The sequence below is a fragment of the Podarcis tiliguerta genome (assembly GCF_965153285.1).
Source record: "Podarcis tiliguerta genome assembly, chromosome: 5".
Lineage (NCBI taxonomy): Eukaryota > Metazoa > Chordata > Lepidosauria > Squamata > Lacertidae > Podarcis > Podarcis tiliguerta.
The window spans coordinates 47,070,304-47,082,884 of NC_139538.1; the positions used below are offsets into that span (position 1 = coordinate 47,070,304).

General features: G+C 40.0%; 2 protein-coding genes across 8 annotated transcripts in view; one reads left to right on the forward strand and one right to left on the reverse strand.

Annotated features, from left to right (window-relative positions):
• LOC310678221 (uncharacterized protein) overlaps window positions 1–5,213 on the reverse strand; it is a 33,574-nt gene extending 28,361 nt beyond the window's left edge. Inside the window, exons 1-2 of the mRNA XM_083441729.1 lie at window positions 2,954–5,213; window positions 168–275 (exon numbers count right to left, since the gene is read on the reverse strand). Coding sequence (XP_083297855.1) covers window positions 168–184 — 17 coding nt within the window. The 5' untranslated portion in view covers window positions 185–275; window positions 2,954–5,213. The remainder of the gene's footprint in view (window positions 1–167; window positions 276–2,953) is intronic.
• The window catches only part of RBM20 (RNA binding motif protein 20), a gene marked incomplete at its 5' end in the record, with an annotated part of 108,939 nt that continues 96,716 nt past the window's right edge, over window positions 359–12,581 (forward strand). For 2 of the 7 annotated variants that reach the window (XM_083441690.1, XM_083441692.1), the window contains one exon: window positions 6,041–6,207. In XM_083441690.1, coding sequence (XP_083297816.1) covers window positions 6,041–6,207 — 167 coding nt within the window. Of the gene's footprint in view, window positions 856–5,973; window positions 6,208–12,270; window positions 12,384–12,581 lie in introns of those variants that run through there. The other 5 variants (XM_083441697.1, XM_083441695.1, XM_083441686.1 and 2 more) reach the window with 5 other exon arrangements.

A 12,581-nucleotide genomic window follows, 5' to 3' on the forward strand; every position in this document is an offset into this window, starting at 1 on the left:
ACTGTCTCCTCCTGATTCAAGAAAGCATTTGCTAAAGTAATATTGTCTTTTGCATGTATAGTGAAGGGATATTGCTGCCTTACCCAGCACCTAAAGCTGGTGACAGCATAATCCTTGATCTACATTCTGAAAGTTTAGAAAAGACTGGAGTGTGAAACTTACCATACCTTTGATGTTTACACATGCTCTTGGATCCCAAAATACTGCCCCATGTAATGAGTGACTATTTTCTGTTCCCTTCTTAATTCTGAAACAGCAACTGTTCACCACTAAAGCTAAAAGAAAAGGAACTGAGCAAAACATAATATGCTCCTAATTCACAATTATTATTTTAAAATTATTTTTATTGGATTTTACTGTGCACAAACTCTGTGAGATTTGTGGGGCCAAACAGGAATGTTATAGCAGAACAAGCAACATTCAGATCAGTGTGCTAGTTGCTCACCCAAGCCCACGTCTATAAGCAGAACTTGTAGTCAATGAAGTTTACTCAGAGTAGGCCCACTGAAATTAATGAACATGACTAAGTTAGATCCATTGATTTAAATGGGCCTAACTTAGTTAAATACCACCCAGAAATATTTGCATTTTTCATCTGGACGTGCTCACTCAAGAAGTTTCAGCCACAGAGATAGGAGGGAGGAGCAAAGCCCTATAATAATCAGGGCCATTAATTCCAGGAACAGTGGGAGTCAGTGCTGCTTATAACACTTGCATGCTCAAAATATAAGTAAATGAAAAAGTGAGTAAATATCTATTCACAAGTATCTCAGAATTTTCTTTGTGAATTGTTGCATCTGGAGGGCAGGAAACTACTGTACTTTTGGAAAGGAGGATGAACTACCCTCATTTACAGTAAGTTACAAAATACAGCAACAACTACCTTTCACTGAAGTTTTCATAGCCCCAGGGGGCAAGAATGGTTAAACCTCCTAACTATTTTGTCTATTGAGTGTGAACTTGCAAGAAATCAATTTTGGGGAGATGATGTTTTTGTAATTAAAAATAAACTTTAAAATGAATTGATCTGTTTATGGAATGTTTGGTGCTGTGTTAGTAAACTAGAATAAAAAAAAATAAAAACAGTGAAAGGATATTAATTTTATGAATACCAGTCAAAAAGTTACTAAATAGCAGAATGTTTCTTCAAGCCAGTTGTTATGTTAAACAAAAGTAGCAGACAGGATGTGTGTGTTTGCGGGGCATGGTAGAAAAATCCCAGTGTGGATCAGAGTGTAATTTCAAACATATGGCAAATGCAATTTCAGAATTAGAATGTAAACTTTTATTGCATGAGTTGTGATATTGTATTAATAGCATGGGACTGTGGTATGTGTGATGGAGGGGGCCTGTCTTGGATGGTTGTACTGGGCCCTTAAATTTAGAGCATTAAATAGCAGTTTAACATATAAACAAACTGACACGCAAGTTCTGTTATAGTATAAGCTGATTATTCAGGAAGCATAACCTGAATAGTTTGAAACTTTTAAAATTAATTGGAAAATTGCCTAAAAAGACCACTGAAGAAAAACATTGAATTAAAGTAATTCTTTAGAAGAGCTAGTGGCAAAGGTTCTGTGAGCGACTATATTTTGCTGTTCTTTTCTTCCATTGTTTTTGCATGTGGCAAAATCATTTTCACTTCAGCCAAGTGGATGTAAACTGTGTGTAATTGGAATTTTCCACTTATTCAGAGCGGTTATTGTATTTTTACAGCCGCTGTACACACTTCTTGTACAGGTGTGAATGTCTATAGGAGACAGAGCAGTTGGAAATAGGCAGGGCATATTTCACAAAAGAGTAGACATTTTAAAATCTGAGAATAAACTGAAGTCTAAAATACATTTTGGCTTACTATGACAAAAGACAATCATATAGGATTGGGTTGTGCAGCCTTGGTTCTTTGTTGCTCCGTCTCTTCCAGGCTCTTGTTTAGATCCTATCAACCTCCCATTTTTCATAGCCTTGCAGCACGGCTGGCATTTAAGGAATCAAAAGCATTTGAATAATTCAGACCTTTCCTTTTCATCTCAAAGCCCAATATGGATTGCCTGGTTCAAAAGCAAAAATTAAGAAATGATTTCACCTGCTTAAAAACATGGTAGGAGAAGGGGGGCAAATCTACAGCACACTTGAACTGGACATTTTCCGTTTTCTGAAACCCTTGGAATGATAGGTTTTCTATAGGGTGCTGTATGGGAGGAGCCTATGGTTCTCTAACTATATGGTTTTCAGAGGGCAAAGTGTGGGAGCACAAAGCTGGACATTGTATATGTGTATGCGTAATCTTGCACCATTTTTTATATATAGAAGATCCCAAGTTTTCCTAAATGATTTCCAGTGCAGGTAATTTACCTCTTGTTCCTTCAGAAACAGGGGAAAATATCCTAAGGCTGGCAAAACATACAAGAAAAAAGAGCAAAAAAAGAGAAAAAACACTGTTTTGCTACCTTGTTTTTGCTCCTTAACCTTGAAATTGTTACATTTTCATAAAGCCTTTGTCTTTTAATTTTCTATGGCCTTTTTGTGTGGATAGGATGTTTAAACTAGTTTTTAAAAAGTAAAATTGTCTTCTAGATTGTTTAGATTGTTGGTTTTTTACTGCTGGTTTTAATGTATGTTTGTTTATGCTTGCTTGTTTTGCTTAAAAGTCACTATGAGTTGCCATGGCAAAAAAAGCAACAAATAAAAAAAATACCATGAAATTACAGACACTTTTGAGACTTTCTAATCCTATCTCTAACAGATAATTCTCAGAAGTCTCACCAAACTAAAATTCCCAATATTTTTAATGGAAAGCCATAGCAGTACAATTAGTAGAAACCAATATTTATAAGTCTGTAGTATATATGTGGTCTTGATGAGAAGGAAGCATAGTTTCATGGAATGGGCCAAAAGTATAAAGAAAACTTGTAAAGCAAAATGGAAGTTGATGAAAGGGAATGCTACATACCTGAGTTTGGAACTGTAAAAACATTTCTGAGTTCAAGAGGAGACGAAAAGCACAAGCAGATGTAAAAGTGATGAAAGAGGTGTAAATCCTTACTGTAGTAGTAAGGCTAGTGAAATTAGAAGATGGGAAAGCGCACCTGCAGTAAATACAATAGTAAATCAGGCATAGTTTGGGATTACACATTGCAGTCTGACTACTCTCATTTTATTGTTGTGAAATTGTTCTTCCTAGTTTCCCACCCTCCATTCATTTTGTGTAACAGACACTAAATCACCACTTAGCCTGAATATGAAAAAAACTATAATTTAAAAACAATCCCCTGCCAACTGAACTGCTTTTTTTGTTTAATGCCACCTAAATAGTCTTCACATAAATATTTTCCCATAGTGTTTAGTTTTAACTACTGAATGACTGACGTTTTAAAGGTCCTTTATCTTGTTTCACTTTCAGATATATTATTCCTTGATATAAAATGGTGTCCCATATACATTTTACTCTCCTGTCTTCCATTTGCATAGATACCAGGGTTTAAATTGGTAATATTGTTACAAAATTAAACTCCATTATTGTAGGTGTTATTTTCCTTTCTTCTCTACCAAGAAACTTGCGTAGAAAACATTGCCTGTTCAGGAAATTACAGACATATGTATGCACACAGAAAAAGTGTAAGCTTAAGGCACAATGTGAACAAATCAAAGATTAACCTTCTGTAAGGCCAACTTAATTTTTTGAATCTTTATGCTTTATGAAAAATCAATTAGCTTCAGAGGCTGAAGCAGGTAGGCAGCTGCTGAGCCTCAAGAGAGCTGCCTCATATGGGTCACACCGATCTGACTAGCTGCCACTGAGGAAAAACAGACACTGCTGTTGAGAGGGTCCCACGGGAGACTTAGTTCTACTTGGGTGATCCTCTCTCTGTGCTAAAACGGTACACCCTGCAGCAGCCCCTCCTTCCATCCCATCCCAAGCAAGTAACTGAGCGACAGTTCAAGAGAACAGCCACCTCCACTTGCTTGCCTGCCCTTTCCTGCTGCATTGGCACTGGGGATTGGGCCCAGCACTACCACTCAGATCGGTAAATGAGCAGATGAGTGATGATGGCAAGGGGCAACCATCTCTTCTGCAGTGTGGAAACTCAGATGCCACACTCCCCCCAGACTCACATTCCTTCTGGGTAATGCAGCGAGCCCTGCACAGAGATAATGACCACAGGTGGTAGCAATTGCCATAGTAAGCAGCAGACCCTGCCTCCTCCCATACTTTATCCCTCGGGGTGGCACAGTAGGTCTTCTGGGTCCAACTGCACCCACTGCACCACCCAGAATGAATGAAAGCAGCAATAGCTGCTCCTTGCAGGTGCCTGCTTAGGTGAGCAAGCAGTGGAAGCTGCAACCAGCGGCTGCTTCCTGCTTCTTGCTACACTCAATCGCCCTCTGAGTGGTGGTGACGGGCCTCCTAGGGGAGTGAGGCAGGGAAGCAAAGGAGGATGAGACCTGCCAATGCCATGTTGCTGAGGAAATTCCAGAAAAATGACCTACTTGTGCCAACCATGTGACAGTCAAATACACTTTGTGGCATGACTATTAGCTGGGAATTTTCTCAGTGCATCTGTAAGAAATGCATGGATGTGCAACCATCCAATGTGGCAATCTACTTGCAGGTTTCACAGTTAACTACTGTATATGGAAGGGGTGTTTTTTTGTCTAAGGGTCCTTCCAGATTGAATCCTATGTGAAAATAGTGACAGTCACATATTGGCAAAATCAGGTTGCGCAATGGAAGCTGACCTGGGGCTCTTGCTCAATAAACCTGCTTCTTCAGAAAAACACAAATCTTTTGCGATAAGATCAGGAAAGTGACAGGGAAATGCACTCTATTGACTTTCTGCAGCAGCAGTTGCTTCAAAAGTTTACTGAGCATTTGTCTTGATTTGTTCACACTAAGTTTGTGAGGAGCTCATATGCTGCTTATTGAGCACTCAACGGTGATGTCAAGCAATTGTTAACTTTCCCCTTTCCTTAGGGAAAATAACCATGGGGTGGGGAAGGGGAGCAGATTTGCTGTGCATGGACAGCACATAAACTTTATTTGTGCAACCTGAATTTGTTGGTATTTGATTGAATTCCACCCTAAAATAAGGACAATCCGATGGAAAGTGAAAATACACTGGAAAGCGTAGGGGAACGAATGGCTTGAGGCAAGGCCCTCAAGCTCCCAGGGAACAGATCGGAATGAACGATCAGCAAAAAGGTCGTCTGGAAACATAACGGGGCGAAAAGTCTCCTCCATCACTTTGGCTGCAATGTGGAGTTTTAGGGGTCCTGTGAAGGGCTGAAACACACGTCGACTTGAGGAGGCGAAACAACGCTCCGTGAGGCGCGAGTAAAAGACCACCTTATTCCCACAGGCGACTAGAGGCGCGCAGGCGGCCAGGTGAGCGAACCTCTGGCAAACGACAGGAGGGCGACGCGAGTGGGCCAGGCGCCACGTGCGCGCGAGAGAGGCTGTGCGCGCCAAAAAACCCTCTGGCGGGTGCAGGCGCGAGGCGCGGAATGGCGCCAAAACGTCCTGAGGAGGGAAAGAAAACAACATGTCGCTGCGCCCCCCGAAGGCCGCGCAGGGGGGGACCGGGACGCTGTTGGCGGACCCGGGGGATTTCTCGGTCCGCGCGTCCCATGGAGGAAATGATGGAAGCCTCCCCTGTCCGTTATGGGAGACTTCTTACGACTATCCTAGGTCCTGGGCGCCCCGTCGCCTCACTGCAGCGCCCCTTCCCCGTCAGCAAAATCCCCGCCATGGCCAGAAGCCTCCGTCCTGGCGTAGGAGGGGGCCCCTCCTCCCTCCATTGGCTCCGCTGCACCAGGCATCGCCATAAATGCCTCTCCGCAGCCTCCCGCTGCCCCCTCAGCGCAGACACCTTCCAGAAGGGCGAGCGGCCGCGAGGGGCACTTGCCGCCACCGCCGCCGCCGCCTGCGTCGAGTTCCTGCTGCACACGCTGCCCGGCCGGGGTCGGGTGTCTGGCGCTCTCCCCGCGGCTTCCCAGGGAGGCTCGGGTGGTGCTGGCTGACCCGCCGCCAGCTGCCTGAATGGTCCCCGCGGCTGCCATGAACCAGGCCCCGGACCCCAATGGCCCCGAGCAGCCTGAGAGCAGAGATGCCCGCGCCTCGGCTCCCCTCCAAGCCGGAGCCGGAGGCGGCGGCGGCGGCCCCTCCAGGGGGATGCCGGCGCCGAACCTGCCCCAACTCATCCAGAAGTAAGAGCCGCGCCGGGACGTTGCTTGGGGCGAGGAGGGCGGAGGGCGGCGGGGGGGAGAGAGAGGCGGCGGAGAGGGGGGTCTGCGGGCTTCCCTTTCGGCTCGGGGGCGCTTTCTCTCCTCCCTCTTCAGCGCAGGGCCAGCGAGGTTTGTTTGCACATAGGCAATCAGGGATTGTTTAATAACTTCAGCGGTCTTTCCCCCTCCTTTCCCTGGAGTATCTCCGCGTGGGGCACATACAAAAAAAGGGATCCCCATTTTATTCTCCAGGGATTAAAAAAACACACCTTTCTGACCTTCCGCAGCAGCCGTGAGATTTTCTTTGATATATAAAATCCTATGGATGTGGCTCAATTTTATTCCTCCGCTTTGGTCGCCCGCTGCATTTTCTTTTAGGGAGAAAGCCTCGCTCATCTTATGTTTACAAGCATGAGAGTATTTCTTCTACACTCTTCTTGTTTACATATTAATGTTGCAGCTTTCGCGTTTCTTGCCCACATTTTAAAGGCTCCTCTTGCTAAGGCCTCGATGGGAATTAGATGTGCGGGAATGGAAATCCAGGACAAGTTGCTGCTGTATATAAAGAGCAGCAACCCCAGTGGGTGAAATGGGCTTGCTTTTTACAATCGTACTGGTCGTAAAAACACTGATAAGAAAGTTTGCATAATTACAGCAGACTGATCTATTTCAATTTCTGCATATATCCATCGTGGAGGAAAATTGGTATGTTAATCTGCACATGGGCTCTATGTATTTTCTTCTTAATTAAATGAAACGCCTGAAGATTAGCTGAAATTGAAATAACACTGTGTAACAGATGCCATTGGCCTCAAGGAAAATGGTTATATGTATTGGATTCCACCCCACCCCCCAAACAAATCTGGCTAGAACATTAGTATAAAATAAATCCTGGCTAAATTTTAAATAAATCAGAAAGTGGTTACAATAGTAGAGGTTGCTATAAGAGTCATCGTTTGCCTTGATGACTAAAAAAGACATGGTGGAGCGATAATTTTGTATGTGGTAAAAAGTCAGCTTTTAATATCATTGCCTAGAGGTCCCAGAGAAAGTAGTTCTTTCTGTTGATTCATCGAATTTGCTGTATGAAGAAGAAAGGCTGTGGTGGTTTGTGGAGTAATCCTAGCTTTCTTAATATTTGCGCACTTGTAAAGCTGCCTCCCATTGAGAAAGATGATCTGGGCCTTCAAAATATGGTATGGTGCTGTAGACCTTACTTATACATTATTTTGGGGGGTTCCACAACCACAAAATTTGATGGAAGCATATTTCAATATTATTTTCTGATTGTTCTTCTATCCATGCAATCCTTTGCATATTTTCTCAGAACTAACTATTTTCTCACTGAACCGCTGAGTTCAGTGGGGCTTATTTCTTCGTGTTTTTGATTGCAGCCTAAGCACGACAACTTTATGAGAAATTATAGTGGTCTAAAACAATATATTATTCAGAAACATTTTTGTTGGTTAATGCTGAAATACATAACCTGCTATCATTATGTGTCTTAAAAAATGGATCTAAAGAAGATAGTTCTAGCCATTCTTTATCATGGCAGCATGGCGTAAAATTGCAAATGTCAAACTTCCATCTATGGTAGTGGAACTTGATCGCGGTATTTGTAACTGCGTTGCATAATTTAATCTCTTCTTGCATGTTGACATAATTAATATGCTTCAATATTAACTGTAGTAAACAGAAAATGATTAGATACATGTTGCTAGTGGGTTCATTTTCTGAAATAGGTGGAAAATAATATAGAAAGTGATTGGCATAAGAATTTTGAAAAGTGTTTTGCGAACTGAACATGCTATTAAATTAAGTTAAAATAAAACAGCTATTAGAGGAACAACTCAAAGAGTAGGCCTTCAAATAATTTTGACTATTTTCTATTACTTTTACACATGTAGAAAAGTTCCGAAAATGGCTTTGCTTGTAGGTACTTAATTGTCATCATACATTTTGTTTTGCTCTATTTATTTTCATATTGCTGAAGCAGAAGTGAACTGTGTTTTACAAGATTCACCAATATTCTAATATTCCTACTCATAAAATGTTTAGAAATTGATATTATTGTAAAAATATGTAAAATGGCAGGTAAAATGTTTATTATTTTATAGTAAAACAAATGAAATAGCAGTCTTAACTCTTTATAGGAAAGAACTTGATTAAACTCTGAGCAATTCAGTCCAATATACTGGTAAGGAAGTATTCTGCACTTTCTGGACTTAAATATTTTTCACAGGTGTAATTATAAGCATTATACATTGAAAGTTATATATTCATTTATACACAACCATTGACAAAATCTCATAGTTATAAGGTTTTAGCTAATAGCTTTACATTTACGTTTATAGAAAGGGTACAATTTCAGATGGGATATAGTAATTTTTGCTGTGGGGTGTGGTTTTTAAACTGGAAAAATACGGTTTTGTGTGGTGGGGAAATTGCAAGGAAGAGAAGGACTAAGAATGCAGCATCCTGTATCCTAAATTAATATGGAAGTTTAAATCTTCTAACAAATCAAATTATTACATATTAAAAGTAATTTAAAACATGATGAGAAATAATGAGTTCTGTGTTCATGGGAGACTCTTCAAATCTCCGCTCAGATAGTGAATTTGTGTAGCTCTCTGGGTGGCCTTGGGCAAGGCAGCATCTTTCTGCAGACTTCGTGTTAACTCTTTATCCCCCATGTCCTGCAGTTGTAGATTTGTATTCCAGTGTTTCAAATATACTATCAGTTTTGGTTAGGCACCTGCGATATACTGATTACATTATTTCACCTGTTCTTTGTTTGAGTGGTAATGCATAAATGCCACCTGATTTAGGACTTTTAAACTGGGACATCTGACTTCCTAGGGGGTGGAGGATTAGTGAAGAGCCTAGGTCTCAGATGGGGAAAGCAGCCGCTCCTTAAGAATGTGGAATCTGGATGAAATTACCAGTATATGGGCATGTTTAGGCAATGGTATTACAGACATGAAAAGGATTTGGCTGTATTCTGGCTGGGTGAGTGGAGTTCTGAAGAGAGGGCAGAAGGTTGTGGCAGCGCGATGTTTGAGAGCTTGCAATTGAAACCAATGGATCTTGGATATCTATGGTGCATTTACCGTGGTGGTACATGATTGGAAAAAAATTATTGAAATAACACTGATGGGAAACAAACAGCATCAGAAGGGACTGGATGAAACAAATTTTAGAGGCAGCAATCCACTTCAAGTTTAATCAGACTTAAATTGAAATCCTCTATGTGCCTACCCAGAAGTAAGCCATATAGAGCACAGTGGGAATTGCACCCAAGTAAATGTGTATAGGATTCCAGACTTAAACGTATGATTGAGGAATGTGTGTGCACATCCTTGATGACATCCACAGTAGAGGTTAGTTCTGGGAGAATTCTGTTCTCAGACCAGTGGGAGTAAGAAAGGAAGAGATTGGATTGTCCCTTATAATCCTGCCATCAACATGATTTAAGCATATCTGGCTTTTTCCCAATTTCTAGCCACTATAAATTGAAAAAAAATGACAAAGCTGTGTGAATAAATCCTTCAAGGGAATGTCAGGATTTAGTCTGGGCCTTTTCATGGATTGCAGATTTTAAGATGAGTTCTATACTCCCTGCCCCTTGTACACAGTGTGACGTACTTCTGAGAAGACCTGTATAGAGTTGTACTGTAATATATGAACAATGATACAAGTTCTATACTCCCATTTCTTCCAAATGAGCATGCTTAGGACCACATGCTATTAGTGTTTTTGTTTTACATATGTTGATACAGTATTAAGATTTCCTATCAACAATTCCCTAAAAACAAACACTTTGGGGAAAAGTAAGTACTGCAAGAGTTGTGGGGAAAGCTCACTTAATGAAATACCAAGAATAGATGTAGCCTTTCGCACCTTATGTCCCAAAACAGATTTGGTTTCCAGTTAAGAAAAGAAACTCTTGAAATAATCTAATTTAGTTGCTCTTTTTGACATAGTATTTAAGACAAAGTAGTGTAAGATTTGCTTATTGAGTTTCAGTTTAGTTATTTAAAACTGATTTATTTTGTTTTCTGTTGACTGGTGTGAGGCATCAAGATGTAGGATTAGTCTTTGTAACAAAAAAAGCTTTTGATATAGTTTGCTTATAATTATATTTCTAGTGGTTTGACTTTCCAAATGAGTTTCGTATTATCATTCCTTTGTGGGTGTTTTATATGTATTTGAAAGTTTCATATAAATAACAAATAAGTTTCTTCGTTTTGGGATTTTGATTTCCACTGCCTTAGCCCACCCCTCAGTCCACATGAAGGACACGTCAGATAAACTCCCCCCGCTTCCTGTCTTGCCACTTTTGTAAAAATAAACAGGAAGTAAATTGATGTTCACACATATTAAGAAACAGCAAAAAGAACTAATCAGAAGCTTACTAAGCTACATTTTTCTTTATGGTAAGTTCCACATCGAATTACTTTTACCACATGTTGTGTCTAAATATGTTAGTTTTGTCTTAAACATATCACATAAGACATTGTATACCTAATGAACTACTTCTTTGACAGTGATTAATAAGATAGTCAACCAGAACTAAGAGTTCTTAAAACCCGGTGGTAAGCATGGTAATCCAAACTGAAAGATGTTGGCGTTTAAGAGAAACAGAAGATTCAGGGGGAAATGAAGGTCCACCATAATTTTATGGTTCTTTCATAATTTATTTCACCTGTTGCTGTTCGGAAATGGACTATGTGTATATCAGCTGCTGTCTGATGCACAAAATGGAATATAGAAACAGACTAGTTGCTGTTTAATATCTCATAAGTATACAAACTTTTTTTCAGTTTCCCTGTGGGATATGACACGTAACATTTGGAAAGACTTTCACTGTGAAATTTATGCAGCATGGGAAGAAGTTTTTGAAGCCTTTTAGAGAAAGTTCTGAGGTAGAAGAAGTATAATATTAAGGGGAAATTCTTTCCTTTCAAAGATTGCGGAAACCCCTTATGAATAGAGATTTCCCTTCTTATCTGTGTTTCATTGTTAGTTCCAGTCATTAGCCAATTTGGAATGGTCCTGTAGAACATGGTGCTTTTGTAGACTGTAAAGGGGAAAGGATCATTGATTTCCACAGAACATGGATTGGAATTGCAACAATGCCTGTAAATTCCATGATGTGTATTATTCTCAATAGATTAATGAGAATTTATCTAAATTAAGCAAACACATGACAGTAAATTCCTGTTAACTGCAACAAAATTACCCCGAGTTTTTAGAAACTGGGAATTTAATATTGCTGTTCCCATGAGTGGAGACACTAGGAAATGTTTATTTTATTAAATCAGTCTACTCTCTAAAAAAATTGGGTTCATTCAAATGCTGAAACTGCCTATGAAATTAGCACATTATGATCAATTTTCTAAATACTTCTTATGAAGTTTCTCTCTAAAGAGGAACAAATCACAGAAAAATATTTCAGTTAATATATTTTTTCTTTAAATTCATAAAAATTATACATTAGGAATTTTAAGGGAGCAAATGCTCTACAATTGTACATAATAGAGACTAATTTTGGAATTATTCACAGTCATCATTTGTAGTTTTTAAAAATGTTTGTGACAGCATTTTATTCTGACTGTTTGCAGCTAAACATTGTGATTTCAGTTATGAATTTTTCCTTTTATTACTTTTATTATTCCCTTTATGGGCTTTGTGGCATGTTCTAATTTATAAAGATGTGATCAATCTGTTGTCCTATGCCCCTTTAAGTTTATTAACTGTCAATTACAAGCTGTTGTTTTAAATCCTTAATAAGATCTAGCAAAGCTCCACTTGCATTGTAGAAATGTTAATGCCTTCATTGTTTTGGCAACTCATTCATAATTACTGTCATAGCTGTTTCATGTCTGTTGATGGGATGCAAAGGACAATGGTTGTGCTTACATGATGACAGGGTGCGTATGTGTTCTAGGGAGCCTCAGGCTCACATGCTGTTCCGCCTTCCATGCAACCAAGAGGAGGAGCTTGCATATCTAATTATTGGAGTGGTTTGGCAGTAGCTGTTGTGTCTGGAGTTCTAAGGTGAAGCAGCTGAAAACATCTGAAACAGTTCTGGGATAGGAAGTTTTCCTAATAGTCTCTTTCTAATATATGTTCTGAGACAAGGCTGTTTGCATGAGGTACTTTTTTTTTAATATGAGTGCTCTTTACCATAGTTCCTCTTTGTGTGTTCTAAGTGTGCATGATGTGAGGTCAGCATCTGCAAGATATATCTGTGTGCCCCTGAAATGCGGTCTCCTTGTCTAGGGTTTATATACTGCTCTTTATGCACTATGATGGGCTGAATTCTGTACTCTGTTGTGATGATGTGGGCAAGG